We start from the raw sequence: 26,672 nt of genomic DNA, 5'->3' as shown, positions 1-26,672 counted from the left end.
TAAAAGTGGCTAAATTTATACTGCTGATTCCTTTTGAAATGTGACCTACAGCTTCTTGGCTTTTATGAGCTATTCAAGAGAGATTTAGTCATCACGTTGTGTCACAATGGGAGTGACTCACAGAGCAAGGAGAGAACCTGAGGATTCCTCACACATGTAGTACTCAGAGCTCTACAGAAACCCAGGCACCTCAACCTCAAGAGGATCAGCCTGGCCAGGGTGGCACAACTCTTCCTTCCCCGTGCGCAGCAGGAAAGCTGCCGTCAGCTGAGCAAGTCCACCAACAGTTTCTGTGTCCCACTTCGTCTTTAATAAGGTAACTGATGACAGTTTTGTCATTTATTCTTTTATTTATCACGTCAATCTAAACTTTCTTTGATTTTCCTCACTCTTGCAGAATGAATCAGTGGTCTTTCAAGCTGTGGTCAACCGTCACTACTTCTTTTAATGTAACACATTAGAATGCAGTGATGGGAGCTGGGTCCATCTCACCATAGAAAAGACCTCAGTGTGACCTGGGATCTTGCCTTAAACTCCTCCAGGACACTCTTTGAATGTCCTTTAGCACCCTAGTGTCCCATTTCAATTCATATTTTGTTATTTTCTCTGGGCCTTCTTGACACCCTCTGTGAATATATGATTAATTGGAAACTGGAGGGGGAAGTCTCCAAAAAGCACAGGATTCTTAGATGAGTTTCTTACTGAAGCAACAGATTCACTGTCAACTGCAGGTCTGATCTGCTTGTCTGTCTGCTTTATCAATATTATCAGATGTGAGTTTGCATGAATACACACACGTATACACTAAACCGAGGGAGAAAATGCCTTGTAGGTCATGAAAAGCAGGGAAATTCCCAACAGTTCACATTTGATCCCTGGATCCTGGGGTGGCAGCAATAAGCCTGCTTCAGATATTTGCTCCTCATTTTATGATGCGATAGTTTGGTTTTTCAAATGATGATACGGCTCCTTTCTCAATGATTTGATGTTTAGGAGGTGTACTTCAATAATTACATTTTAAAATAAACAATCAAGTTAGAGTTGTACAAATGGCTCTGAAATGTCCCGCTACACTATTAGACCAAGGGCACAGATTGTGCTTCTGTACTATTTATCCCAGTACCCTCGGCGTATATTAACTGCTCTAAAAATGTCCTTGGCTACACGCTGCATCAAATGAAAGTTAAATGTTAGACCACATTTCTATTCTATTTTTAATATTCAAAGAGGGTGCTCAGATTTTAGAACAAATCTCAATGCTTAAGTACACACAAAAAAATCATTAACTCATACATTTCAAGGGTAGCAAATGGGAACTGGTATTAAAACTCTTATAACAAATGTCACTGTCTTAAGGGACAGTGTTTAAAAACTCAGACCTTTCCTTCTGCTGAAAGATCACTGTGGCTGAAATGTGCTGAAGTTTTAAACACACTTTTGGAATCTACACATATGTTCTATGCTCTAAGCTTTCCTTAAAGCCTTGTGACTACAAATGATAATTGTACACAACATATAATCTTTCCCAGCTAGCAATTTTTACGCAGTGACCATAAATAAAGTAATCATAGCTTTAACAATAATTCTTAACCTGCTAATACTGTCAGGAAACACTGTCAAAATAATAAATCTAGGAGGGACTTGGGATAATTAATGAATAGTTATGGATGTGATGATGAATTATAATTTAAAAGTTTTGAAGGAAGGCAAAAGAAAATCAGAGATGCTTTTATCCTTAGAACTAAAAATGCAAAATGTAAATCCAGCAGATATTCCCTACATGAGGCAGTTGGTACACCTCTGCTAGGAGGGAGGGAAGCTACGTCCCGAGGAGGCTGTCTGAGTGAACCAGTAGTGGAAGTACACACAAACCCCAAGCCTCGTTGTCCCACTACCCAAAGCACAGTCTGACTGCCAAGGATTACCTCCCGTCCTCAGGGAAGCAGGAATCAAGGGCACTGTAACTAACCAGAGGAGGAGCTTCTTCATCCATTGAGTAAGGGAACTTACCCTCCCATGACGGTAAATACCAACTCAATTATATCATCAGCAGCATAATAATTATTATAATTATTATTTCAGTCAGACTCTCAAAAATGCATTTGTTGCTTAATGCAAGCACATTTAATGTAGGGTCCCTTAGCTCTATTAAAAAAATGTTTTTTCAGATTTCTGGGTGGACCATTTGAACACATTTTTCACAGAAATATAATTTTTTAGTTTATGTCAGTAGGTTCCAGTGTTCATTTTTTTAAGTGTGGAAGAAATCTCTAAAAGCCACTTGGGTTTTTTAAAAAACAAAGCAAAACAAAAACCAGTTTTTTTTTTTTTTCTTTACTTCAATGAAAAAGAAAAAATGAAAAAGGAATGTTGTGTAAGTTAGCCAGGTTTACAGTATTCAAATATACAAGGGGCATGCATGTTCAGTGGCTTTCAGTATTTAGAAAGTCATACAAGAGAACTCCAAAAAGAGAATACTTTAGAAAATCATTGCTCAATGCTTTCTATTTGATGTATTTTGGTAAACAACATAGTTGTTGATTCAACTTGGACCACAATTGCAACACATTGGAAGTAAATAAAGATTCTACAAACTCCTGACAGTGTAGCTGACTAGCTTTGGTATCGCTTTCTAAAAGGAAACACTTCATGAAGTTATGTGGAAATAAAATCAACTGGTCTGGGCGGAACTATCTAGAAAGAACTCTACATTGCTTATAAAAAGTATACTTTACAATAATATTGAGATATTTTCTGTTCTTTTTTTTTTAACTGTGTCATTTATTTTTAAGGAACAGAGGAAGGTGAATAAGAGAAGTGAAATTAATCCTATTTTTAACTTTTTTACTAGGAAAAGAAACTCAGAAAGAAAAAGTTAAGAAAAGCAGAAGTGATCAAGGAGAGCACTAGAGTTGCAATATTTTCCTTTGGCTGCTGACAGGCAGTTACTATAAAGCATTGAGCATGGGGTATGAAAGACAGAACTAGTTCTCCTTTCTTGGTTTCTTTTGAATCTTTGTGGTATGGTAGAGAACTTTTGATAAAGTGTTCTTGTGCCTGCTGTCGACTGATAATGTGTTCATCTCTGCAGGTTTTCCTTCTCTTTTCACACAGTTTAGAGTTCAGAGATCGAAGTTTTAGTTCTGGTCACTCTCTGGCAAGTGACCATAGTTATGACCTCTACTCTATACCAGAAATATCTTGACAATTACATGAGATAAATATTACATAAACACTTCCCAAAACTTTGTAATGTTATTGAAATTGGAAGTGTGAATATTATATATTATTATAATTTCTATTATCCTTTTGCCCCAGCGATTCCGAGGTCTCAAAGATTAATCCAATTATCACTAGAACTCTGGAGCTAGAGTGGAGACTTCTTTCTTTCCTTCCTCTTTTCCTTTTTTGCTGTACAACATTTACTAAATGTCAACATAATGCCAAGTATCATGCAAGGAACTGCTAATGTAGAGAGGTGTACGCATAGCCCAGAGTTGAGTGGGAATACAGACTGAAGTGGTAGAACAAAATGGCCTGGGTATCAGTCCTGAAATCGCCACTACTACTGTAGCTGGAGTCAATTAAACAGAGTTTCTGGATGTGTTTTCTGCTCTATACAGTGGAGATAATTTTATTGTAAGGTGTAAATAAGATAAATATTTATAGATCCTAGAAAAGGGCCTACAACATGTTAGGCACTCAATGAACCACAGCATTATTATCATTCCTCCCTGACTTGGTCAACCAGGAACTTGAGAACCATAAATTTGCTAGGAGGATATTTTGAATTCTGTAGTGTCAGTTGGCCACCTACAAAATGGTACCCCCAGAGGAGCTGGGGGTCAACAGCATGGGGTAAACCTTGAGGGAGGGAACAGATGGGAGGTGATTAGATGAAAAGATTTGGGTGAAGACACAGAGCCAAACCATATCAGCCTCCTATCCTCCTGATGACAAAAAGACATTTTAAAATATTTATATAGAGAGAAATTAATGCTTGCAGCAGCAGGATCTGAGTAATTTTTATAAGTAACCCAACTTTTCCACTGAGGCCATTAAAAAAAGAAACTCATCAATGTGACACTACCAAGGAGCCAATGACTAAGTTTCCAGAAAAATAGTTCTAGTGCTATGATGTTCTGGACTCCCAAAACTAGGAAGTTCTAGAACAGTAGTTCTCAGCTGGGGGATATTTTGTCCCCAGGGGACATTTGGCATTATCTGGAGACATTTTTGGTTGTCACAACTTGGGGAGGGGTGCTACTGCTCACTAGAGAGTAGAGGCCAGGGATGCCACTAAACATGCTACAATGCACAGGACTAACCCCACAACAAATAATTACCTGGCCCAAAATATCAAAAGTACTCAGGTAGAGGAACCAGTGCCTAAATATGAGCAATACATAGAGCAGACTGCCTCATAAAGTGAAAGCGATTCATCCTGCCATGAAGATAACAAGGTTCTTACTGTAATGGCAGACATTAGGTCATTTTACTTCACCCAGTACTCTCCAAGGCAGATGTTGTATATCTATTTTACAGGTAGGAAAATGGAGGCTAAGAAAAGTTAATTTGTCCAAGGGCCCTCTGATGATAGTGAAACTGGGATGGAACCTCTGCCTGCTTGCTTCTGAGGTCTGGGCTACTAACTACTGCCTCCTGCCTCGAGCCAAGAGATTTATACCCTATTAAGCAATTTGTTGTGCGATAAATTGGAAGACACAGCAGATAAGCAAACAACTCAAGCAACTAGGTCAGTTCCTGGAGTTTCTGAATTGTTGGGACCAAGGGGCCATGCAGAGGTAACCACAGCTGGCATAGTGTGGTTGAGGTGGCCCTGTTAGCCTTTTAGTTGCCGTTACTCATTTATTTCTCAGTGGTCAATGAACCAACTGCCTATCAACCAGCTTTGTGTATAGGTCACGTTCCCATGGCTCTGACCCAGGTTACTGCTCAGAGGTGGCATCATGGCTAAAATATTGCTAGAGGTCAAAGATATGTGTGTGTTTGTGGTAGATTTAGTCGAGTGGTCTAGAGGAATGTGAACCTTAGAGACTGAAGAAGAACCAGCATTTTTGGACAATAATACTTGGGGTAAGGAGAGTGTTAGCAAAACTCTAGGTTAGCATGGGCAGTCCCTGGGATTCAGACTGTAGGCCTGAATGACCCTCAGTCCAGAGCTGTACCTAATAAGGACAACACATTTTAATGTGAGTCCATTCTTAACAGCAAAAAAGTTCCTCTTTGCTTGTCACCAGGGAAAAATGGGTTTGCATAGAGAAGGTGCAGATTGAGGGGGAAGCAGAATGGATGAGAATTAAAGAGGGAATCCAACTACTTTGGTTTGAGCTTTTGTTCTTCTTTGGTACTTGTAGAGGTGAGCTTACCAAAGCATAGATGACAGGCAATGTGGTATACAATGTGGTATCCAAAATTCTGGGGTTCTTACTTATTTTGTGCATGACATCCAAAGCAGCCCAATAAAACCTTTTCACAGAAAAAACAAAGTTTTACTCTCCTTTGCCAAATTTTTAACTTTTTTATTCAGAAATAATTTCAGAATTATTGAAAAATTAGAGACTAGGACAACCCAGATTGCTCAAATATTAACATTTTACCACATCTGCCTTCTCATTCCTCTTTATATACACAGGTGCATGTATGGTTTTAATATGTTTATTTATATACATATCATTATTATTTTCTTAACTGTTTGAGAGTAAGTTGAAGACATGATGCTCCTTACTCTTTAAATACTTCAGTGTGTATTTCCTAAAAAGCAGGCCATGTTCTACATCATCACAGTATAATTATCAAAATTGGGAAATTAATATTAATGCAATACTATTTATCAAATTTTAAGATCTTATTCAGATTTCACTTGCTGGCCTAATAATGTTCTTTCTGAAAAAAGAAAAAAAAATTTTGATCCAGGATCATATGTTGTGTTTGGTTGTTGTATCTCGATGGTCTCCTTCGATCTGAAATGGTCCTCAGTCTTTCTTTTCTGTCATGACTTTGATGTTTTTGAAGAGTACAGCCATATATTTAGTAGCACCGGAAGACGTTTCCCCATGCATAATTAGCTTTGGATGCTCCACAGAAGAGCTGTTGTGTCCCTCCCTGTGCACCATATCAGAGGGCATGGGAAGCTGGTTTGTTCCATAACTAGTGATGTGAATCCTTATCACTTGGTTAAGGTGGTATCTGTCAGATTTCTCCACCATAAAATGACCATTATTCTCTCTTTAATTTGAAAGTATATGACAAAGAGATTGAGATTCTATAATTACTGCCTGTCATCCGAATTTGACCCACTAGTTTTAGCATCCATTGATCATTCCTGCCTGAAACCATTGCTGCTATGTCAGTTGCCAAATGGTGATATTCTAATTCCAATTCCATCATTCCTCTGACACTTATTAGATGGCATATTAATTCTAAGGAAAACTTCTCCCTTTACCCTTATTTATTGATTGATTTACTGCAGAATGGATTCATTAATTCATATCTTATTCAATGAGTTATTATCCATTATCACTATTGGCTTTGATGTTCAAATTGTCTCATACTTTGCCAGTGGGAGCCCCTTCCAGCTGACACCTATGAACTAGTGATGTATCTCCAGCATTCATTGAGCACCTACTTACTTGTAGCATAAGATTCTCCAGGCTTATTTTGTACATTCCCATCCAAGCTCAGCCCCAATGTCAGCTTTTCCAAAGAACATGAACACAATGTTTAGAAATTGGTATCTGAGCCCTTGGTATGTTCATTGCTATTGGAGTGTCATTATTTCTAGCTCATCATGTAGATCTAGAAAGTTACCTATCTATTTCTATATTTACTCACTCATATTTAAAACCAGGAGTTCATGCTGATTCTTCCAACTATAATCCCACTCCACAGGGTTCATTCCAGTCTCTCCCTTTTCATATTTGCTACTCCTCTTTCTGACAGTGTGAAGTCTGGCTTCCATCATCCACAACTTAGTTACAGTTGACCCTTAAACAACACAGGGATTAGGGGCGCCAGTGCCCCATTCAGTTGAAAATTCATGTATAACTTTTGACTCCCTCAAAACTTAAGTCACAGCCTACTGTTGACCAGAAGCCTTACCAAAAACATAGTCAATTAACACATATTTTGTATATGTATTATATACTGTACTCTTATAATAAACTAGAGAAAAGAAAATATTATTAAGAAAAGCATAAGGAAGATACAATACACTTACTATTTTTTAAGTGGAAGTGGATCATCATAATGGTCTTCATCCTTACCGTCTCATGTTGAGTAGGCTGAAGAGGAAAAAAGAAGAGAGGTTGGTCTTGTTGTTTCAGGGGTAGCAGAGGCTGAAGAAAATAAGCACATACGTGGATCCAGGCAGTCTGGATCCAATATGGGATCCAAACAACCCATATTGTTCAGATGTCAGCTGTGCTTATTTTCTCAATCAAATAATTGGAAATATTAGGGTTGTCTGTTTTCTCGTTCTGGTGGAGGCATGGATTTTATGTTATTCTATTTGTTCTTCTCTTTGAATTGTACATAGTTTTTGGAGTATGTCCTAGGAAATTTAGATTGACATGACTGTCACTACTACAGCTACCTCAGAAGTGAGAATACTTTTTTAACACTTGAAGTGAAATACATAGTATTACAAAAGAAACCTACGGTATTGAAATACACCCAAATATTTACAAGCTTATTGTATTAACATGGTGGCAGGAACAATAACCACCACAATTTTGAAGTAGTAATCAGCATTAATCATATTTTGAGATAACTCCAACAAATGCAATGTAACATGAAAATATTTGTTATTGCTATAGGTAACAAAATCACAGACAATAAAATACTACTGTGGCTTGTTGTTTCTTTCATAATTGAAGATTGTGCTAAACTTCAGTTACAGTTTAGAAAAAAAAAAAAAAGATGGGATCTTTTTCCCATCCAAATGGAGAAACCCCTGAATTCTATCCACAGACTCTCTCAGAGCTCTAATGGCACCTCTTTGCCTAAGAAGCTTTCACAGATGCCCAAATCATCTATCCAACTGAATTCAATCCCTTTGGGGCTGGTAACCCAGTTTCATGCACAGGAACAGAACATACCCTCCTTGTGGTTTCCCTTCTCCCATTCCCTCATCTACTTTCCCCTCTGGGACCTTGTGTCAGTTATTATACTATAACAGAGGAGGCTATGAGGGGAGATGACCCTGTAGCCACCACTATTTCAGACGTCAGATGTTGCTTTTGGCCAGTGGACTTTTATCCCTTCCTCTCAGCAAGCATGGGCAAGGTGTGAGGTGTTGACTTTATCAACTCAGCTTGTCAGCCTGGACACTTCTCAGCCCAGCCCAGAGTGGAGTGCTCCAGTCCCCAGAGCCCCTCATCTGTCTCCTACAGTGGAAGGGCACAGCACTCTAGTCCCAGTGACCTTGGCAAATCGCTTTGTTGCTTTGAGCCGGTTTCTGAGGCAAATAATATGCCCTCTCTAACTCAAAACGTTGTTGAGAGAACAAAACGAGACCTGTGTGTGAAAGCACAGCGTAGAGTGCCTTACTAATGTATGACATTCTTTTACTGTGACTCCCTCATGCATACCCCTGGTAAAAATGACAACACAAAAACTTCCAACTCCCTGCTCCAGAGAACATAAAACCCCACAAATATTGTCTTCTTCAAATAATTCCCCTGGGAGTTTAGATTGCAATGAAAGCTACAGAATCCATTCAGAAGATGTATTAAACATTTAGCCATTCGGTGATTATTTACTGAAGCGATTTGAGCAAAACCCTATACTAGTTGAATTTATAAATATAAAATTTCCTTAAAAGGTTTAACTATGTAATTTTGCAAGAGTTAGTTATACCACTTCCCTTCCCATAACTACACATTTGTAATATATTTGAGAAGGGGAAATCCTGCTACGTGGACATTGATTTGCAACAAATTATAACTCCTACACAGAAAAGAGTTGGAAAAACTATACCAAATTATTAAGCCATGGTAATCTACTACTTTAGAAATAGTCGTAGTTATACCACAAGAATCAAGTAGGTTCTCCAAACTTAACATATTTTAATACTCCTCTGACTTAATTTTTATCAATTGACAATTCTTTTTTTTTTTTTTTTTTTTTTTGTTGAGACAGAGTCTTGCACCGTTGCCAGGGCTGGAGTGCAATGGCGCAATCTTGGCTCACTGCAACCTCTACCTCCTGGGTTCACGATTCTCCTGCCTGATTCTCTAGCCTTAGCCTCCCGAGTAGCTGGGATTACAGGCACCCACCACCACACCTGGCTAATTTTTTGTACTTTTGGTAGAGATGGGGTTTCACTATGTTGACCAGACTGGTCTCAAACTCCAGACCTCGTGATCTGCGCGCCTCTACCTCCCAAAGTGCTGGGATTACAGGTGTGAGCCACCAGGCCCAGCTGAAATGATAATTCTTTTATCCCCCCTTTTTTTTTCTTTAGCTATAGATCTTCCAGGGGAAGAAAGATAAAAGCAGAGCCCAAAATTTTCTTGAGAAGTGAAGAAGACATTACATTGATTTTTTAAAAAATCTGAAATAGTCTGTTTCTCAAACAGCAGTAAAAATAAAGTGTGTGTGTGTGTGTGTGGTGTTTAAAATTCTGTGTGCATGTTTATATTTCTTGATATAGAAAGAAAACTTTACATATACAGAAAAAAATGGGGAAAATGCACTAAAATATTGAATTAAGTGTTATAATCATTGCTATCTTCTTTTTCTCTATGTTTTTTCTCGAGGATAAATTACTTTTATAAGCAGAAAAAAAGTATATGATTTTTGAAAAGGATTCAAAGGAAAATTCAGGAAATAATATTAAGAAAATAAAGTCCAGGCTGGGCGCGGTGGCTCACACCTGTAATCCCAGCACTTTGGGAGGCCGAGGCAGGCAGATCACCTGAGGTCAGGAGTTCGAGACAAGCCTGGCCAACGTGGAGAAACCCCACCTCTACTAAAAATAGAAAAATTAGCCAAGCATGGCGGTGGATGCTTGTAATCCCAGCTACTCGGGAGATTGAGGCAGGAAAATCGCTTGAACCCGGGAGGCAGAGGTTGCAGTGAGCTGAGATTGTGCCACTGTACTCCAGCCTGGGTGACAAGAGTGAAATAAGAAAAAAAAAAAAAAAACAGGAAAAAAGGGGAGGAGGGGAGGGGAGGGGAGCGGAGGGAGGAAAGAAGGAAAGAAGGAAAAGGAAAGAAGGAAGGAAGGAAGGAAGGAAAGAAAGGAAAGGAAAGGAGGAAGGAAGGAAGGAAGGAAGGAAGGAAAGAAGGAAGGAAAGAAAGAAAGAAAGAAACAAAGAGAAGAAAGAAAGAAAGAAAAGAAAGAAAGAAAGAAAGAAAGAAAGAAAGGAAGGAAGGAAGGAAGGAAGGAAGGAAGGAAGGAAGGAAGGAAGGAAGGAAAAGAAAAGAAAGAAAGAAAGAAAAAGAAAATAAAGTTCAAAGTCTATAAACTCTCTTGGCCTCTCAGTTCCTTTTTGAACTCAGTGTCCAGGAACAGCCATGATTCCAAAAGCATCTGCAAGTTCTGAACTTCAACTCAGGGCCTACTGATTGTCCCCTGTGAGGTATTTAAAGCCCCTCTTGAGTCTAAGGTGGGTCAAGATTGAGGGCAAAGATATTGTGTGGACACTGGAGGAAGCTTTTTGGGTCACAGAGGAAGAAAATAAGGTCTTTCCCACATGTGGTGCTCTCTTTAGCCCCTCTCCCTTCCACAGGCTAGGAGAGCCAATACAGATCTGCTCCTCTGTGGGGAGGGAGCTGATGATCTCATTCTCTTGGGCTGCCCCATGGCTATGAGTGCGGAGGGCTGGGCCCATGGTACTCAGACCTGAGGCAGCCGGCCAAACAGCCTTGGTACCCAGGCATAACCCTCAGGTTCTTGTTCACTTCCTCTTTCTGGATGGCTTGCTTTTCCCTGGCACCAATACCCCATGGTAAGAGTGATATATACGGAGCGGAAACGCAGATGCAGGCTTCTGAGGAAAAGGGAAAGAAAGCCCTTTACCTGCCTGATTTTAGGCCCTAGGCTACCTCTAGCCCTGACAAAACTAATTTTCCAAGTAGTTCTGCTGCACGTATGGTCAAAGCTTCAGCTTTACAGCATGCATTTGCTTTACTTTATCCTCTGTCCATGTGATTTTTTTCTCACAGGAGGCTGGTGTTCACAGAAGACAGAATTTGGGGATGTGGGAGTCTGGTTTGGAATATGGTGCATTGGCGAGCATTTCTCTCTCAATCGCTTCCCATTTATCTTGCTCTTTCTTGGTGAACTCACTTGTTGCCTCCCACTTTAATACTCCTCTGCACTGGGGTGTAATGATCTCAGAGTTGGGCTGAAGATTGACATTAACCCATTTAAAATAAGAAAATGGAAGCCAAGTTGGGAATATCTTCTTAGTGGCAACACCAAAATGCCCTTCTTCTTCCGACAGTTTGAAGATAATTGGGAATCTGACAGAACAATTAAAATTGAATTATTGTTTCTAATATATTTTAAGCCCATTCTGCAGTGGAATTTCATGAACTAGCAAGAGGTAAGATTTTACTGTGAGAATCAGTCTTCCTGATGGACGAGTTCACTCCTGAGATTAATACCATCACTCCACACAGCTCCAGCTGGCCATGTCAACTCAACGGCTTGTGTCGATTTTGCCATGGCTCCCACCTCCCTCTCTTCCATTTAATTTCTCTGAATACTACTGCGTTAGTTTTTGCATTATTTTAGAGGAGCAATTTATCATTTAAATGGCCATCTTCCCAACAACCAACCAAGTAAGAGTTGTTGTTTCTTTTTCTGTTTATCCACACAAATGCATTAAAATATCGTCAGTCCTGGGTTACAATGCCTTGGTGGTTCTAATTCGAATTTTCTTTTTCACTTTGAACACTCAGGACACCATCTTCTTTTATTATACAAGAAAGGAGTGTACCTATCACACACAGGGGGAAAATGCTCTTTTGGGTGCTAGGCCTCCTAATCCTTTGTGGTTTTCTGTGGACTCGTAAAGGAAAACTAAAGATTGCAGACATCACTGATAAGTACATTTTTATCACTGGATGTGACTCGGGCTTTGGAAACTTGGCAGCCAGAACTTTTGATAAAAAGGGATTTCATGTAATCGCTGCCTGTCTGACTGAATCAGGATCAACCGCTTTAAAGGCAGAAACCTCAGAGAGACTTCGTACTGTGCTTCTGGATGTGACTGACCCAGAGAATGTCAAGAGGACTGCCCAGTGGGTGAAGAACCAAGTTGGGGAAAAAGGTGAGGGACATGAAAGTGGGGAGGATGGGACAGGGACAGGGGACAGGGAAGTAACTGAAGCTAAATAAAATGTGCTCAAGTTTTAAATGGCCTTTCGAGAAAATGTCTCCTAAATACCGGCTGTATACTTCTCTAATCTTAGGATAGCTTCTGAGTAGTTCCAAGTACAGGCTGTCTGTGTGCATGAGAAACACGGCCCAGAAGACCCTTGGGCCTAAGCCTCAGTGGGTGAATTTGGGGCTGAGATGAAAAGATTGACTTTCCAAGGTCTTCTCCTGTGAAGCGCTATTCCCCCCTGTCCCATATACAGCAAAGGAATTTAGACTAAAATGTACAGGAGAATATGGGGGCAATTCCCAAATTGCCATCTGAATACCTGGGACCCACTTCTCACTACAAAATGATTCTAGAGCTCACATATTTTCAATGGGCAAGGTTGAAAATGGCCTGAGAATTTGAGTGTGAGTGTCTTACATAGTTAAGGTAGAGTAGTGAGCCATTGGATGTTCATTCTGCAATAGATTCTGCTGTGGTGACTGCATTCTGAACTAGAAGAAATTTTATTGGCTTTGAATGAAGAGTGAAACATTCTCAAGGATTAAGATGTTGGGATTCACAAAGAAAAAACAAATGTTTGTGATTTTTTTTCTAGTACATCTTGATCGTATGGCTGAGACTCTGAAGCTCAAAAGAATGATTTGATAAGGCTTCAGTTTTTAACACTTGAATTCCAACACCTTTAACAATACTAAATGTTTCCCATTTTAAACAAGCCAAGTGAATGTCTCAATTCTTAACCAAAAATAAATGTGAAATAGATTGATATCACTCTTTGTCCATACAGAACATTATATAAATATTCTCTGGCCTTACCATCTAGCAAGGGAGGAAAAATAGATCAATTTACTCCACATCTGAGATTAAAAAGCAGAAAGACTCACTCACAGAGTTTCAGTATTTGACATTCAGAACCAGAAACAGAGTAACAGTGAGAACTTCAACTACTTCAATTTAGCCTCCCACCCTCTCTGCTATCACTTCCCAAAACTGCGAAGTATTTCAGAGTAGGAAAATGACTTCAAGGAGGAAATGGCACCATTGTGCAAAGCAGAGGCTGTATTTTCATCAAAGGTGGCAAATAAGTACTCTCTTACCACACCTCTTTTCTTCCCTCTCTGTTCTAGGTCTCTGGGGTCTGATCAATAATGCTGGTATTCCCGGTGTGCTGGCTCCCACTGACTGGCTGACACTAGAGGACTACAGAGAACCTATTGAAGTGAATCTGTTTGGACTCATCAGTGTGACACTAAATATGCTTCCCTTGGTCAAGAAAGCTCAAGGGAGAGTTATTAATGTCTCCAGTGTTGGAGGTCGCCTTGCAATCGTTGGAGGGGGCTATACTCCATCCAAATATGCAGTGGAAGGTTTCAATGACAGCTTAAGGTAAATCAAATTAATTGACTTATTAGGAAACAATAGCTGCAAACATTTACTGAATGCTTATGTACAAGACATCCTATTTAGTACTTTTCAAAAAGCCTACCATATTTATCTCTAATTTTTGTGGGTACACAGTAGGCATATATATTTATGGTTATATGAGATATTTTGATACAAGCATACAATGCATAGTAATTACATCAAGGTAAGTGGAGTATCCATCACCTCAAGCATTTATCCTTTCTTTGTGTTACAAACAATCCAATTATACTCTTTTAGTTATTTAAAACACCATGATAAATTGACTGTAGTCACCCTGTTGCACTATCAAATACTAGATCTTATTCATTCTATATAGCTATATTTCTATATTTCTGTACCCCTTAATCATTCCCCCTCACCCCCACTACCCTCTCAAGCCTCTAGTAACTAGTTCTCTACTTTCTGTCTCTATAGTTTGTTTTAATTTTTAGCTCTCACAAATAAGTGAGAACATGTGAACTTTGTTTTTCTGTGCCTGGCTTACTTTACTTAACATAATGACCTCCGGTTCCATCCACGTTGTTGCAAATGACAGGATCTCATTCTTTTTTATGGCTCAATAGTAGTACTCCATTGTATATATGTACTATGTTTTCCTTATTCATTTTTCTGCTGATGGACATTTAGGTTGCTTCCAAATTTTGGCTGTTGTGAACAGTGCTACAACAAACATGGTAGTGTGGATATCTCTTTGATATATTTATTTCCTTTCTTTTGGGTATATACCCAACAGTGGTATCGCTGGATCATATGGTAGCTCAATTTTTAGTTTTTTGAGGAACCTCCAAACTGTTTTCCATAGTGGTTTTACTAATTTACATTCCCACCAACAGTGTTACGAGGATTCCCTTTTCTCACGTCATCACCAGCATTTGTTATTACCTGTCTTTTGTATATATGCTATTTTAACTGGGGTAAGATAATATTTCATTGTACTTTTGATGTGCATTTTTCTGATGATCAAGGATGTTGAGCACCTTTCATATACCTATTTTCCACTTGTATGTCTTTTCAGAAATATCTACTCAGATCTTTTGCCCATTTTAAGTTGGATTATTAGACTTTTCCCCATAGAGTTGTTTGAGTTCCTTATATATTCCGATTTTTAATTCCTTGTCAGAAGGGTAGCTTTCAAATATTTTCTCCCATTCTATGGGTTGTCTTTTCACTTTTTTGATTGTTTCCTTTGCTGTGCAGAAGCTTTTCAAATTGATGTGATCCCGTTTGTCCATTTTTGCCTTAGTTGCCTGTGCTTGTGGCATATTGCTCAAGAAGTCTTTGCCCAGCTAATTGTCCTGGAGAGTTTCTCCAATGTTTTCTTGCAGTAGTTTCATAGTCTGAGGTCTTAGATTTAAGTCTTTAATCCATTTTGATATGATTTTTGTATGTGGTAAGAGATAAGGGTGTAGTTTCATTCTTCTGCATGTGGACATCTAGTTTTCCCAGCACCATTTATTGAAAAGACTGTCCTTTCCCCAATATATGTTCTTGACATCTTTGTCAAAAACGAATTCACTGTAGATGTATGGATTTGTTTCTGGGTTCTCTGTCCTGTTCCATTGGTGTATGTGTCCATTTGTATGCCAGTACCATGCTGTTTTATTTGCTATAGCTTTATAGAAAATTTGAAGTCATGTAATGTAATTCCTCCAGTTTTGTTGTTTTTGTCCAGGGTGGCTTTGGCTACTCTGGGTCTTTTGTGTTTCTATATAAATTTTAGGATTGTTTTTTCTATTTCTGTAAAGAATGTCATTGGTATTTTGATAAGAATTGCATTGAATCTGAAGACTGCTTTAGGTATTATACACATTTTAATAATACTGATTCTTCCAATCCATGAACATGGAATATCTTTCTGTTTTTTGTGTCCTCTATAGCTTTTATTGCAGAGATCTCTCATTTCTTTAAGTTAACTCCTAGGCATTTTATTTTTAGCTATTGTAAATGGAATTACTTCTGTGATTTCTTTTTTGGATTGTTTGCTGTTGGCATATAGAAATTGTTTGCTGTTGGCAACAGAAATCTTTTTTGGATTGTTTGCTGTTGGCTACTGATTTTTGTATGTTGATTTTGTATCCTGCAACTGTACTGAATTTATTTGTTCTAATAGTTTTTATGTGTGTGGAGTCTTTAGGTTTTTCCAAATATAAGATCATATCACCTGCAAACAAGGATAATTTGACTTCTTCCTTTCCAAATTGGGTTGGAGTTCCATTTTATGTTATTTGTTTTTGAGGAATCTCCAAACAAATCTTGCTGCTTTTAAGATCCTTTCTTTATAATTGACCTTTGGGAACTTGATTAATAAATGCCTTGAGGTAGTCTTCTTTGGGTTAAATCTGCTTAGTGTTCTATAACTTTCTTATACTTGAATATTGATGTCTTCCTCTAGGTTTGGAAAGTTCTCTGTTGAATAAACTTTCTACCCCATCTCTCTCTCTCTCTACCTCGTCTATAAAGCCAGTAACTCTTAGATTTGCCCTTTTGAGGCTATTTCTTAGATTCTGTAGTTATGCTTCATTCTTTTTTATTTCTTTTTCTTTTGTCTCCTCTGACTGTGTGTTTTCAAATAGCCTGTCTTCAAGTTTACTAATTTTTTTATTTTGCTTGATCAATTATGCTGGTAAAAGATTGACACATTCTTGATTATGTGAATTGCATTTTTCAACTCCGGGATTCCTGCTTGATTCTTTTTAATTATTTCAGTCTCTTTGTCAAATTTATCTGATAGGATTCTGAATTCCTTCTTTGTGTTATCTTGAATTTCACTGAGTTTCCTCAAAGGAGCTATTTTGGATTCTCTGTCTGAAAGGTCTCATGTCTCTGTCTCTCCAGGATTGGTCTCTTGCGTCTTATTTAGTTCATGTGGTGAGGTCATGTTTTTCTCCGTGGTCTTGATGCTTGTGGATTTTTTTTTTTTTTTTTATGTCTGTGCATTGAAAAGTTAGGTATTTATTGCAGTCTTCACAGTCTGGGCTTGTTTGTACCCATCCTTCTGGGGAAGTCTCCCTAGGTATTTGAAGGGACTTGGGTGTTGTGATCTAACTTTTTGGTTCCTGCAGCCATATCTTCATTAGGGGGCACCCCAAGCCCAGTAAGACTGCCTCTTATAGGCTCACAGAGGTACCACCTTGATGGTCTTGGATAAGATCCAGAAGAATTATCTGGTTTACCAGGAAGAAACTCTTGTTCTCTTCCCTTACTTTCTCCCAAACAAGTGGAGCTTCTCTCTATATACTGAGCTGCCTAGAGCTGGTGGAAGAGTGACACAAGCACTCCTGACCACTATCATTGGGACTGCACTGAGTCAGACCCAAGGCCTTCTGTAAAATTGCCTGGCTACTGCCTGTGTTTACTCAAAGCCCTGAGGCTCTACAATTAGCAGGTGGTGAAGCCAGCCAATAAGACTTATGTCCTTCCGTTCAGGGTGGCAAGGTCTCCCCACCCCTGGGTGGGGTGTCCAGAGATGCCATCTGGAAGCCAGGGACGGGAGTCAGAAACCTTAGGAATCTACCTCCTACTCTATTCTACTGTGGTTAAGCCAGCATCCAAACTATAATACAAAGTCCTTCCCACTTTTCCCTCCCCTTTTCACAAGCAGAGAAATCTCTCACCATAGCTACCACCATCTCAGGCCTGCAGCAAGTACTGCCTGGCTATGACCAATGTTTACTCAAAGCCCAAGAGCTCTTCAATCAGCTTGTGGTGAATGTTGTTAGGCTTGAGACTCTCATTTCAGGGCACTGGGCTCCCCTCTGGCCCAGGATAGGTCAAGAAATGCCATCTAAGACCCAAGGCCTGAAATTGGAGACGCTAAGTACCCACTTGGTGCTCTACCCCATTGCGGTCAAACCAAGCTGGCACCTAAGCTGCAAGACAACATCTCCTTTACTCTTCCCTCTCCTTTTCTGAAGCACAAGGAGTCTCCCCCTGTAGCCATCACAGCTGGGAATGTCCTAGGTCACACTGAGGCCAGCATGTCTCTGAGTCTCACCCAAGGCCCATGGTGAGTACCTTGGGTATTGCTCCTGATTTTTCAGGGCCCAAGGGCTCTTAAGTCAGCAGGTAACGAATTTTGCTAGGACTAGTTTCTTCCCTTCAAGGCAGAGGGTTTCCTTGTGGCTCAGGACAAGTCTAGAAATGTCGTCCAGGAGGTAGGGCCTGGAATAGGGGCCTCAGGACTCTACCTGGTTCCCTATCCTACTGTGGCTAAGCTGGTATCCAAGTCACAAGACAAAGTCCTCTTTATTCTCCCCTTACCTCTCCTCAAACAGAGGGAAGGAGTCTCTCCCAGAGCTGTGGACTGTGCTGCCTGGGGCTGGGGGAGGGGTGGCACAAGCACCCTCTTGGCTGCCCAAGCTGGCATCTTACTAGGTTGCTTGCCCCCCAAGTCTACTGTCTCTGAGCTCAGCACAGCACCAGGACTTGCCCAGGAATTGCAATCCTTGTGACCTGGACTGCCTTTCAAGTTTATTTAGAACCCCAGAGCACATGAGCCCACACTGTTGAGGCTTGCTGGCCCTCAGGTTCTAACTACGGAAATGGGAAAGTCCTCCTCTGGCTAGGGCTGGTCTGAATGCTCCCTCTATGGGTGCTGGCTGAGTTCTGCCTGGTATTGCTTTCCACTGTGACAGGACAGCACTGAGTTCCAATGCAAATCCCACAATCACTGTGCTCTCCCTCCCACCTCAAGTACTCAGATTCTGTCTCCATGCCTCATAGTTGCTGCTGGTCTATGGAGGAGGAGTAGCATCAACCATTCAAGACTGTCTTTCCTACCCTCTTCAGAGCCTCTTTCAGTGATATGAAGCTAAAGTTAGGGACTGTGATCACTCATCTGATTTTTGGTTGTCTGAAGGTTTTTTGCGTGAAGGTTGTTTAATTTGGTGTTTCTGTGGGGAGGATGATCAGTGAAGGCTTCTATTTGGCCATCCTGCTCCACCTCTACCCTATTTAGTACTATAAGTTATTCCCAGTGTATAGATGATGCCACTAAAACTAACAGAGGTTAATTCTTTGTGCAAGGTCATCCAGCTGGTAAGTGGTAGAACTGAGATTCGAACCCGAGTTTAACTCCTTTTCACTTTTTGCCTTAATACATGATGCTTAGAGTGGCAGCGAATTTATATTCAACTGGTCAGTTTGTCAAATAGTTAGGGAATCATATAGAGAGGCTAGATCAGAATAGGCTTCTCATTGGTTTACTGTCAGTTGCAGACACAACAGTACCATCCTATTTAAACCTTCGGTAGAAAACCATTAGTTCTTAAATAGCTCCATGCATGCTGTCCAAGCTTTATAGCTTCATTCCGTGGGAGAGACTGGGGGAAGTGTGCTTAATCCATCTTACCTGGAACCAGAACTTATCACCATCAGTTCAAATCCCCTAAAGTACAAGTGGTTCTTTCAGTCAAGATTCTGGCAGGAAATGGTGGCACATTAAAACTCGGTAAAAGGCAGAGCACGCTTAAAGGACTTATAAACGTGTGAGGTATCTACTGAAATCTCAAAGGATAGAATCTATGGGCTAATGACAGCAGGGGTATTTCTCTTCAGAGGACTGAAGGGACAAGGAGACAGGGCAGTTTCCAGAACCTGGAGACACAGAGGCTGGTGTCTTCAGTTAAGGGATAAAAATAACCAGTGTTGACACCACAGGAGGATAACTAATCTGGCCCCCTCACCTCTTTCCTGATTTCCTACTGGCACTTTCAATAGACTGAACTCAACAGAAGCCAGAGAATACTTAGTGCAGGTAAGACTCCCAGAATATGGTGCAGACAGAGGGCGGAGGAAAGGACTAGAGAAGCAAGTGGAAGATATTCAGCTGAGTGGTGCCGCAATAAGCAAGCAAGAAGACAAAGTTAGATATAGTTTTTCCTTCGATTCACCCATTTATTTGTTTGACTATTATTTGTTGAAGGCATATGCTAGAGTTTATTATCTACACCATGGACCTAGGTTTAGTTTACTAATAAAAGATTAAAATTATTCCACTGAAATTAATAAAGATAGGGCAACTTCATTTTACCATTTGATCAGGTTGCCAAGTTTGATTCCCCTAGGAAATAAACACAAAAATATTGGAACAATTCTTCCAAAAAACTAATGTTCATTTGAATCACCTGGGGATCTTTTTAAAATGCAGATTTTGATAAAGTGATCTGGAGAGGGGCCTGAGACCATGCATTTCTAACAAGCTCCAGGTGCTGCCCATGGTTCAGGGATCACACTTTGAGTAGCAAGGTCATAAAGAACCTCCACTGGTCTCTTTGGTTTACCTTTGGTTCCACTCTACAACCAGCACTATCATAATAAAATTTTAGTATATGTACTTAGAGATTTACTCACGTTTAAAAAAGATTTCAACTGAAGGGTTTGTGAGCTTTGCCATGCAGCTATGCTATGCCTAAAAGTAATCAATAAAGAGTATTCTTCTTAAATGAATCATGAAACTAGTATTTCAAATGGTGTTACGTAGGTACTCCACAATCCAGTGTCAGCTCCACAATTTCTATATATAGGAAGGTTTAGGGGCAGCAGTCCATCTCAGAGAGGGTCGGGGCTCCTTAAAGTTGTATTTTTCCAGTATGCATACTGATTTAACATGATTTTTACTTACCTGGTAAGCTTGGTTGGAGGACTTAAAGCCACTTGTCCCTAGTATGTTATTTTTATGAGTGGGTGGGAAGGAAAGTCTTCCCAAATAGCCTCTTGGCACTGCTACATCCACGATCTAGAGGAAATCAGGCAACAGATGAATACAACAAAAGTAAGTTGGGAAAAATTTTAGTACAAGTCACATACCTTTTGGAATGTCTCAAGGTCAAGCTAACTAGCATTTTTAGGAAAATATATTTCAAACTTTACAATAGTAACATTGCTAAAAAGCAGAACCTAAGAAAAAATAAATTACATTTTAAATTCACTAATAGAGCTTTTTAAAAATCTTATGGTGAAGAGTTCTATAAAATGAATAAATACTTCCTTATATTATATATTCCTGGTAGGAATATAAATCAAATTTAGGAAATGATTATTCATATACTGGTTTGCCATACAGGTGGTCCCTGACTTAAATGTTAAACATGACTTTTCAACTTTCGTTTAGATGCATGCATTATGAACTTTTCTTAGAATTTGGAATTTTGATCTTCTACCAGCAACAATATGGACAGTACTCTCTCGCGATGCTGTGCAGTGCAGTGAACCTCAGCTCCCAGTCAGCCATTGCAATCATAGGGTAAAGAACTGCTATCCTGCAGGGCGCTGTGTGGCCAGATGATTTCCCCCCACTGTGGGCCAATGTCAGTGTTCTGAGGATGTTTAACGTAGGCTAGGCTAAGCCATGATGTTCGGCAGGTTAGGTATATTAAATGCATTTTTTGACATAGGATATTTTCAACTTACAATGAATTTATGAGGATGTGACCCCATCTGAAGTCGAGGAGCATCTGTATATTGGTTTGCTTTAAAGAAAGGGGCACCATGATTCCTGTAAAACCTAGATGCCTAGGGAATGAGTAGGCTTTTGGTTTTCTGCTGCAGCATGATAAAAAAAAAAAAAAAAAAAAAAAAAGAAAGAAAAAAGAAAAAGAAAAAAGCATGCTCAACAGAATAGGGAGCAGGTTAGTCACATCTGGGATTATTGTATTGTGTCCTTCAGCACATCTTCATTTGTGCTGCAGTCTCCTTATGTTGCTAGAATGGAGGTGAACTTGTCCGTCCAGACTATCATTAGTTCATTTCACCATAAGTACTGATAAGAAACCTGTTCATAACCTGAATGTCCACTAAGTCAATGATGAGAGCGTGAAGAACACTCTAGGAAGAACAACAGTGGACTGTGGGTGGTGTCCACCCAGATCCCTTTCCTATCCTGCTGTTAACTAGTCCTCACTTCACCACTCTAAACCTCAGTTTCCTCACTTGTAAAATGAAAGGGAGAAAGAATAAGGTATTTCTTTCAAATGTACCCAAATCTGTGATTCCATGAAAAGATTTATGAGAAAATAGTCACTCAAATAGCAAATATTTTCTAAACAAACCTGAATTAAACATCTTCAATGGGTTCTTTTCACAGACGGGACATGAAAGCTTTTGGTGTGCACGTCTCATGTATTGAACCAGGATTGTTCAAAACAAACTTGGCAGATCCAGTAAAGGCAACTGAAAAAAAACTCGCCATTTGGGAGCAGCTGTCTCCAGACATCAAACAACAATATGGAGAAGGTTACATTGAAAAAAGTGAGTTTCTGGGCGGTGCCACTGTACTCTGGAATTCTTTGTCCTGAACAGCATGAAGGAGATTCAAACACAGATGAAATAACAAGGTTCTGAGTAATACCCCAATAAGGATCTTAACCATGGATCAGGGATCACCTATTAATTTCAGTGTCATCTCTTGCTTCTGTTTATAAACATTTACTGAGCAATTACAAACTGCCAAGCTATCTGCTAAGTGTCTTATGAATTATATCATTTACTCCTCAAAAACTATTAGAGTAATGAGCAGAGGCTTGGGAAAGTGAAATGTCCTGCCCAAGATTACACAACACCTCCTAGTCATGCCTGGACCTGAGCCCAGGCAGGTGACTCCAGCCCACGGTCTTCACCTTTGCCATACCTCCTCTTTTCGTCAAGCACCAGCTGTACACTTAGCATTGTTTAAGGATTTATGGTGGTTACAAAAGATACAGAAGGTTCAGCCTCTGACCTTTAACTAGTTTACAATCTAGTTGACAACAAGAAGTAACCAAGTGAGAATGTAAAACAATGAAACAATGTAGCACACAATAAAATTGATCCTTTACTTCTTAGGTGTAATCTAACAGCCCAGAAATGGTGCTAGATGGTGTGGTTTCTAATTCCCCAGGGAATTCAGACCAGGAAAAGAGCATTGCTGGTTAAGAAACCCTAATGGGGCAGGTCAGGTTTGAATGAGACCCAAAGGACAGGAAATAATTACTTGGGTGTAAACTGTCTGGAGCAGGAACACATGGAGGAGGAGACGGAAGACACCAGGAGCCTTCCTGGTCAAGAGATTGAGTCAGAGATGAGAGAATAAGTCAGAGATTGAGTCAGTGATGGGACAATAATAATAAAGATGGCATAATGATGGCTAACAAATAGTAAATATTTACTATGTATTTGTCACCATTCTAAGTGCTTTACATGGACACTCATTTAAAATCCCCCCAAAAACTCTATTATCATCTTCATTTTATAGAAATAGAGGCATAGAGAAGTAACTTACCAAAATTGTACCACAAGTAAGTGGAAGAGCTAGATTTGGACCCAGGCAGCCTGACCCTGCCATTTATGCTTGGCTGTAGCACTATAATGTGAACAAGGCATTAAGGACTTTGGTCACACTCCTGTTATCAGGCCTTCCCTTCCACCACAAACTTCTTGGGTCGGTTAAAGTTTACTTGATATTCCTCAAATACTTACTGAGCTCCTGCTTTGAGTTGAGCAGGGTTCCACCTAACTATGTGTAGATGTGTAGTTCTATTCCTCCAAACTGTGCCCATGCCTCTTGATTAGTGGACTTGGTAAGACAGTCAACTGTGGCAAGGTTCATGGTCAGCAGTTTTCAAGGCAGAACCAAAAGCCAAGTCAGACCCCCCTGGAGAGGTTTTTAAAATGTCTAACTCCTCCAACCACCACTACCCCAGACACACACACACACACACACACACACACACACACACACACACAGAGGTACACACATTATCTATATATCAACTGAAATGTCTGGTCTTAAAGCGTCTTAGTGCTGACATGTCACTATAGGTTTAGAACCACTGCCATCAAATGCTCTACTTTTCAGTTCCTGACTCTGAAGGTTCTATGTAGGTTCCATCTAAGACTGAACTTAATACTTCATAAACAAAACCCCTCATTTAAAAGAGGTTTCTCTGTTTGATATTGACACCAATACTTTTTAAATGCCTTTAAATATATCACTGACTTCCATCTCCACTTATTTTTGGCTTTGTTCCTGGTTCTTGTGTTCTGTCTCAGAAATACCAAAAGCCACTGAGCTCAGTTTCAGACTGGTTGTTCTTATTAGAGTTTTCAAGTCAGGACTTGGAGATGAGCCAAAGGCACAGTTCCAAAGTAGATCACAAATTCAAGGTCATCTTTTCTTAATTTCCCGAGTTGGGATAGTAGGAGTTTAAAATAGCCACTAAGACTTATTAGGTGCTTTGAACAACTTGTGGCCAGTGGGACCTGAAGTTGAAAGAAAGATCTAACTTCATAGACTTTCCCTTGAGAAGACACAACTCAGGTATGTTTTAAAAGTATGTGAGAATCGTATACACAACTCAGGTATGTTTTAAAAGTATGTGAGAATCATATGATAGCTCTGCTTTGAATTTGAGGGGGAAATCTCTGTGCCATTTTCCATAATGGCTGTACTAATTTACATTCTCACCAACAGTATACAAGAGTTCTTTTTTCTCCATGCCCTTGTCAATGCTTGTATCTTTTGTCTTTTGATAACAGCCATTCTAACAAATGTGAGGTGATATTTCATGTGGTTTTAATTTGCATTTCCGTGATGATTAGTGATGACAAACATTTTTTTCTTATACCTGTTGGCCATTTGTATCTTCTTTTGAGAAAAGTCTATTCAGATTCTCTTCCCATTTTTTAATCAGATTATTTCTTTTCTTGCTGTTGAGTTATTTGAGTTTCTTATATATTTTGCATATTAACTGTGTATAAGATATAAAGTTTGCAAATATTTTTTCCCATTCTATATGTTGTCTCTTAACTCTTTTAACTGTTTCCTTTGCTGTGCAGAATTTTTTAGTTGGATATAATCCCACTTATCTAGTTTTGCTTTTGTTTAGTTTTGTGCTTTGGGGGTCATGTCCAAAGAAATCATTGCCCAGACTAATGTCAAAAAGTATTTCCTTTATGTTTTCTTCTAGTAGTTTTTGTTTGTTTGTTTGTTTGTTTTCAGTAGATGAGGTCTCACTATGGTGCCCAGGATGGTCTTGAACTCCCTGGGATCAAGTGATCTTCCCACCTCAGCCTCCAAAACTGCTGTAATTACAGGTGTGAGCCACCATGCCAGGCCTCTTTTAGCAGTTTTATAATTTCAGGTCTTATGTTTAAGTCTTCAATCCATTTTGAGTTGATTTTTTTTATATGGTGTAATATTCAGTTTCATGCTTCTGCATGTAGATATACTGTTTTCCCAATACCATGTATTCAAAAGACTAGGGTTCTAAACCACCACTAATCCCTTGGAAAAAACCTGCCTCTCTAAAGGTAACTTCGCTCATTATTCAAACATTTCATTTGCATGAGAACTGGGATCCTTGTAGCTTTCTGAGTCAGTACATTCGGGATGATTCTCTCTTTATTTACAGATTATAGAAGCCTGTGGTATACAAGTGCGCACTCACATCCACACATGCATGCACATACATGCACAAGCACATGTGCAACCCACATTTTCTCTAGACACATAATCCCCTAAAATAAATTAGAAATCAAACATACAACTTTCTAGGCTTAGGGGCCTCGTGGGCTTTATGAAGTATCATTTGCTCATTGCTCTAAAGCACTGGCTCTCAAAGTTTGATCCCTGGACCAGCAGCATCAGCATCATCTTGAAATTTGTTAGAAATGCACATTCTTGGGCCCCACCTCATACCTCAGTCAGAAACTCTGGAGGTGGAACCCAGAAACCTTAGTTTTACTGAGCTCTCTAGAAGATTCTGCTGCCCACCCAATCTCGAGAGCCGCCGGTCTAAAGAAAGCACTGTAGTATCCTTTTCTGAGGAATAGATAGTAAATCCTCAAAATGAGCTTCCATTATAACAGACAATTCAGAAAAAATCCCCTTGTATCCATCCTCCCCTTTGCACCCTAGACTTCCACTCTGCTTTCCCCTTCTTCCAAAGAGTAAATGTGCTTTTGTCTCTTTTTAGGTCTAGACAAACTGAAAGGCAATAAATCCTATGCGAACATGGACCTCTCTCCGGTGGTAGAGTGCATGGACCACGCTCTAACAAGTCTCTTCCCTAAGACTCATTATGCTGCTGGAAAAGATGCCAAAATTTTCTGGATACCTCTGTCTCACATGCCAGCAGTTTTGCAAGACTTTTTGTTGTTGAAACGGAAAACAGAGCTGGCTAATCCCAAGGCAGTGTGACTCAGCCAACCACGGATGCCTGCTCCAGGCTATGAGATTGGCCGATTTCAAGAGCACATCTCCTTTTCAACCCCATTCTTTATCTGCTCCAACCTGGACTCATTTAGATCCTACTTATTTGGATTACAAAAGGGAGTCCCACCATTGTTGGTGGTATCCTAGGGTCCCTGCTCAAGTTTTCTTTGAAAAGGAGGGCTGGAATGGTACATCACACAGGCAGGTCCTGCCCTGTGTTTAGGCTTTGCCTGCTTGGTATGATGTAAGGGAAATTGAAAGACTTGCCCATTCCAAATGATCTTCACCGTGTCCTACCCTGTGCTTATGGTCCCCAGCATTTAGAATAACTTGTGAATGTTAAGTATCGTCTCTTATCTAAATATTAAAAGATAAATCAAACATTTTCATGAGTGGATAGACATGTTTTGTTACCTTGCTGAGGATGACTCTGAAGGACTGAAGCTCAGTTCTCATAAGCTTTGAAAAGGACAGGAAAAGGAAGAGGGATCAAGCATTGTGTGACAGTGGTATAAGCTAAGAGCAGCAGTAAAACATGAGATAGAACTGCAAACAGAAGGAAAGAAAAACATAGGAAAAGGAATAAGAGGACTGCAAAAAAGAATACATACCTAAATATGTATATATGAAGAGAGACTCCCCAACACTCAGACGAGCCTTCCCAGAGAGAGCTATGGAGGATGAACATCCTATTC

The 26,672-nt window shown here is 39.7% G+C and overlaps 1 protein-coding gene across 1 annotated transcript; it reads left to right on the top strand.

The window, feature by feature from the left end:
• DHRS9 (dehydrogenase/reductase 9) lies at positions 1–26,362 on the top strand. The gene is made up of 5 exons (XM_050750467.1): positions 1–316; positions 11,935–12,305; positions 13,490–13,748; positions 21,871–22,034; positions 25,739–26,362. The coding sequence occupies exons 2-5, from the start codon at positions 11,993–11,995 to the stop codon at positions 25,960–25,962; spliced, it is 960 nt and encodes a 319-aa protein (XP_050606424.1). The 5' UTR covers positions 1–316; positions 11,935–11,992; the 3' UTR covers positions 25,963–26,362.
• The last annotated feature ends 310 nt before the right edge of the window (positions 26,363–26,672 follow it).

Source organism: Macaca thibetana, chromosome 12, assembly GCF_024542745.1.
Source record: "Macaca thibetana thibetana isolate TM-01 chromosome 12, ASM2454274v1, whole genome shotgun sequence".
NCBI classification, from domain to species: domain Eukaryota; kingdom Metazoa; phylum Chordata; class Mammalia; order Primates; family Cercopithecidae; genus Macaca; species Macaca thibetana.
Note: the sequence above shows the minus strand (reverse complement) of the source record. Positions and strands in the feature narration are given on the sequence as shown.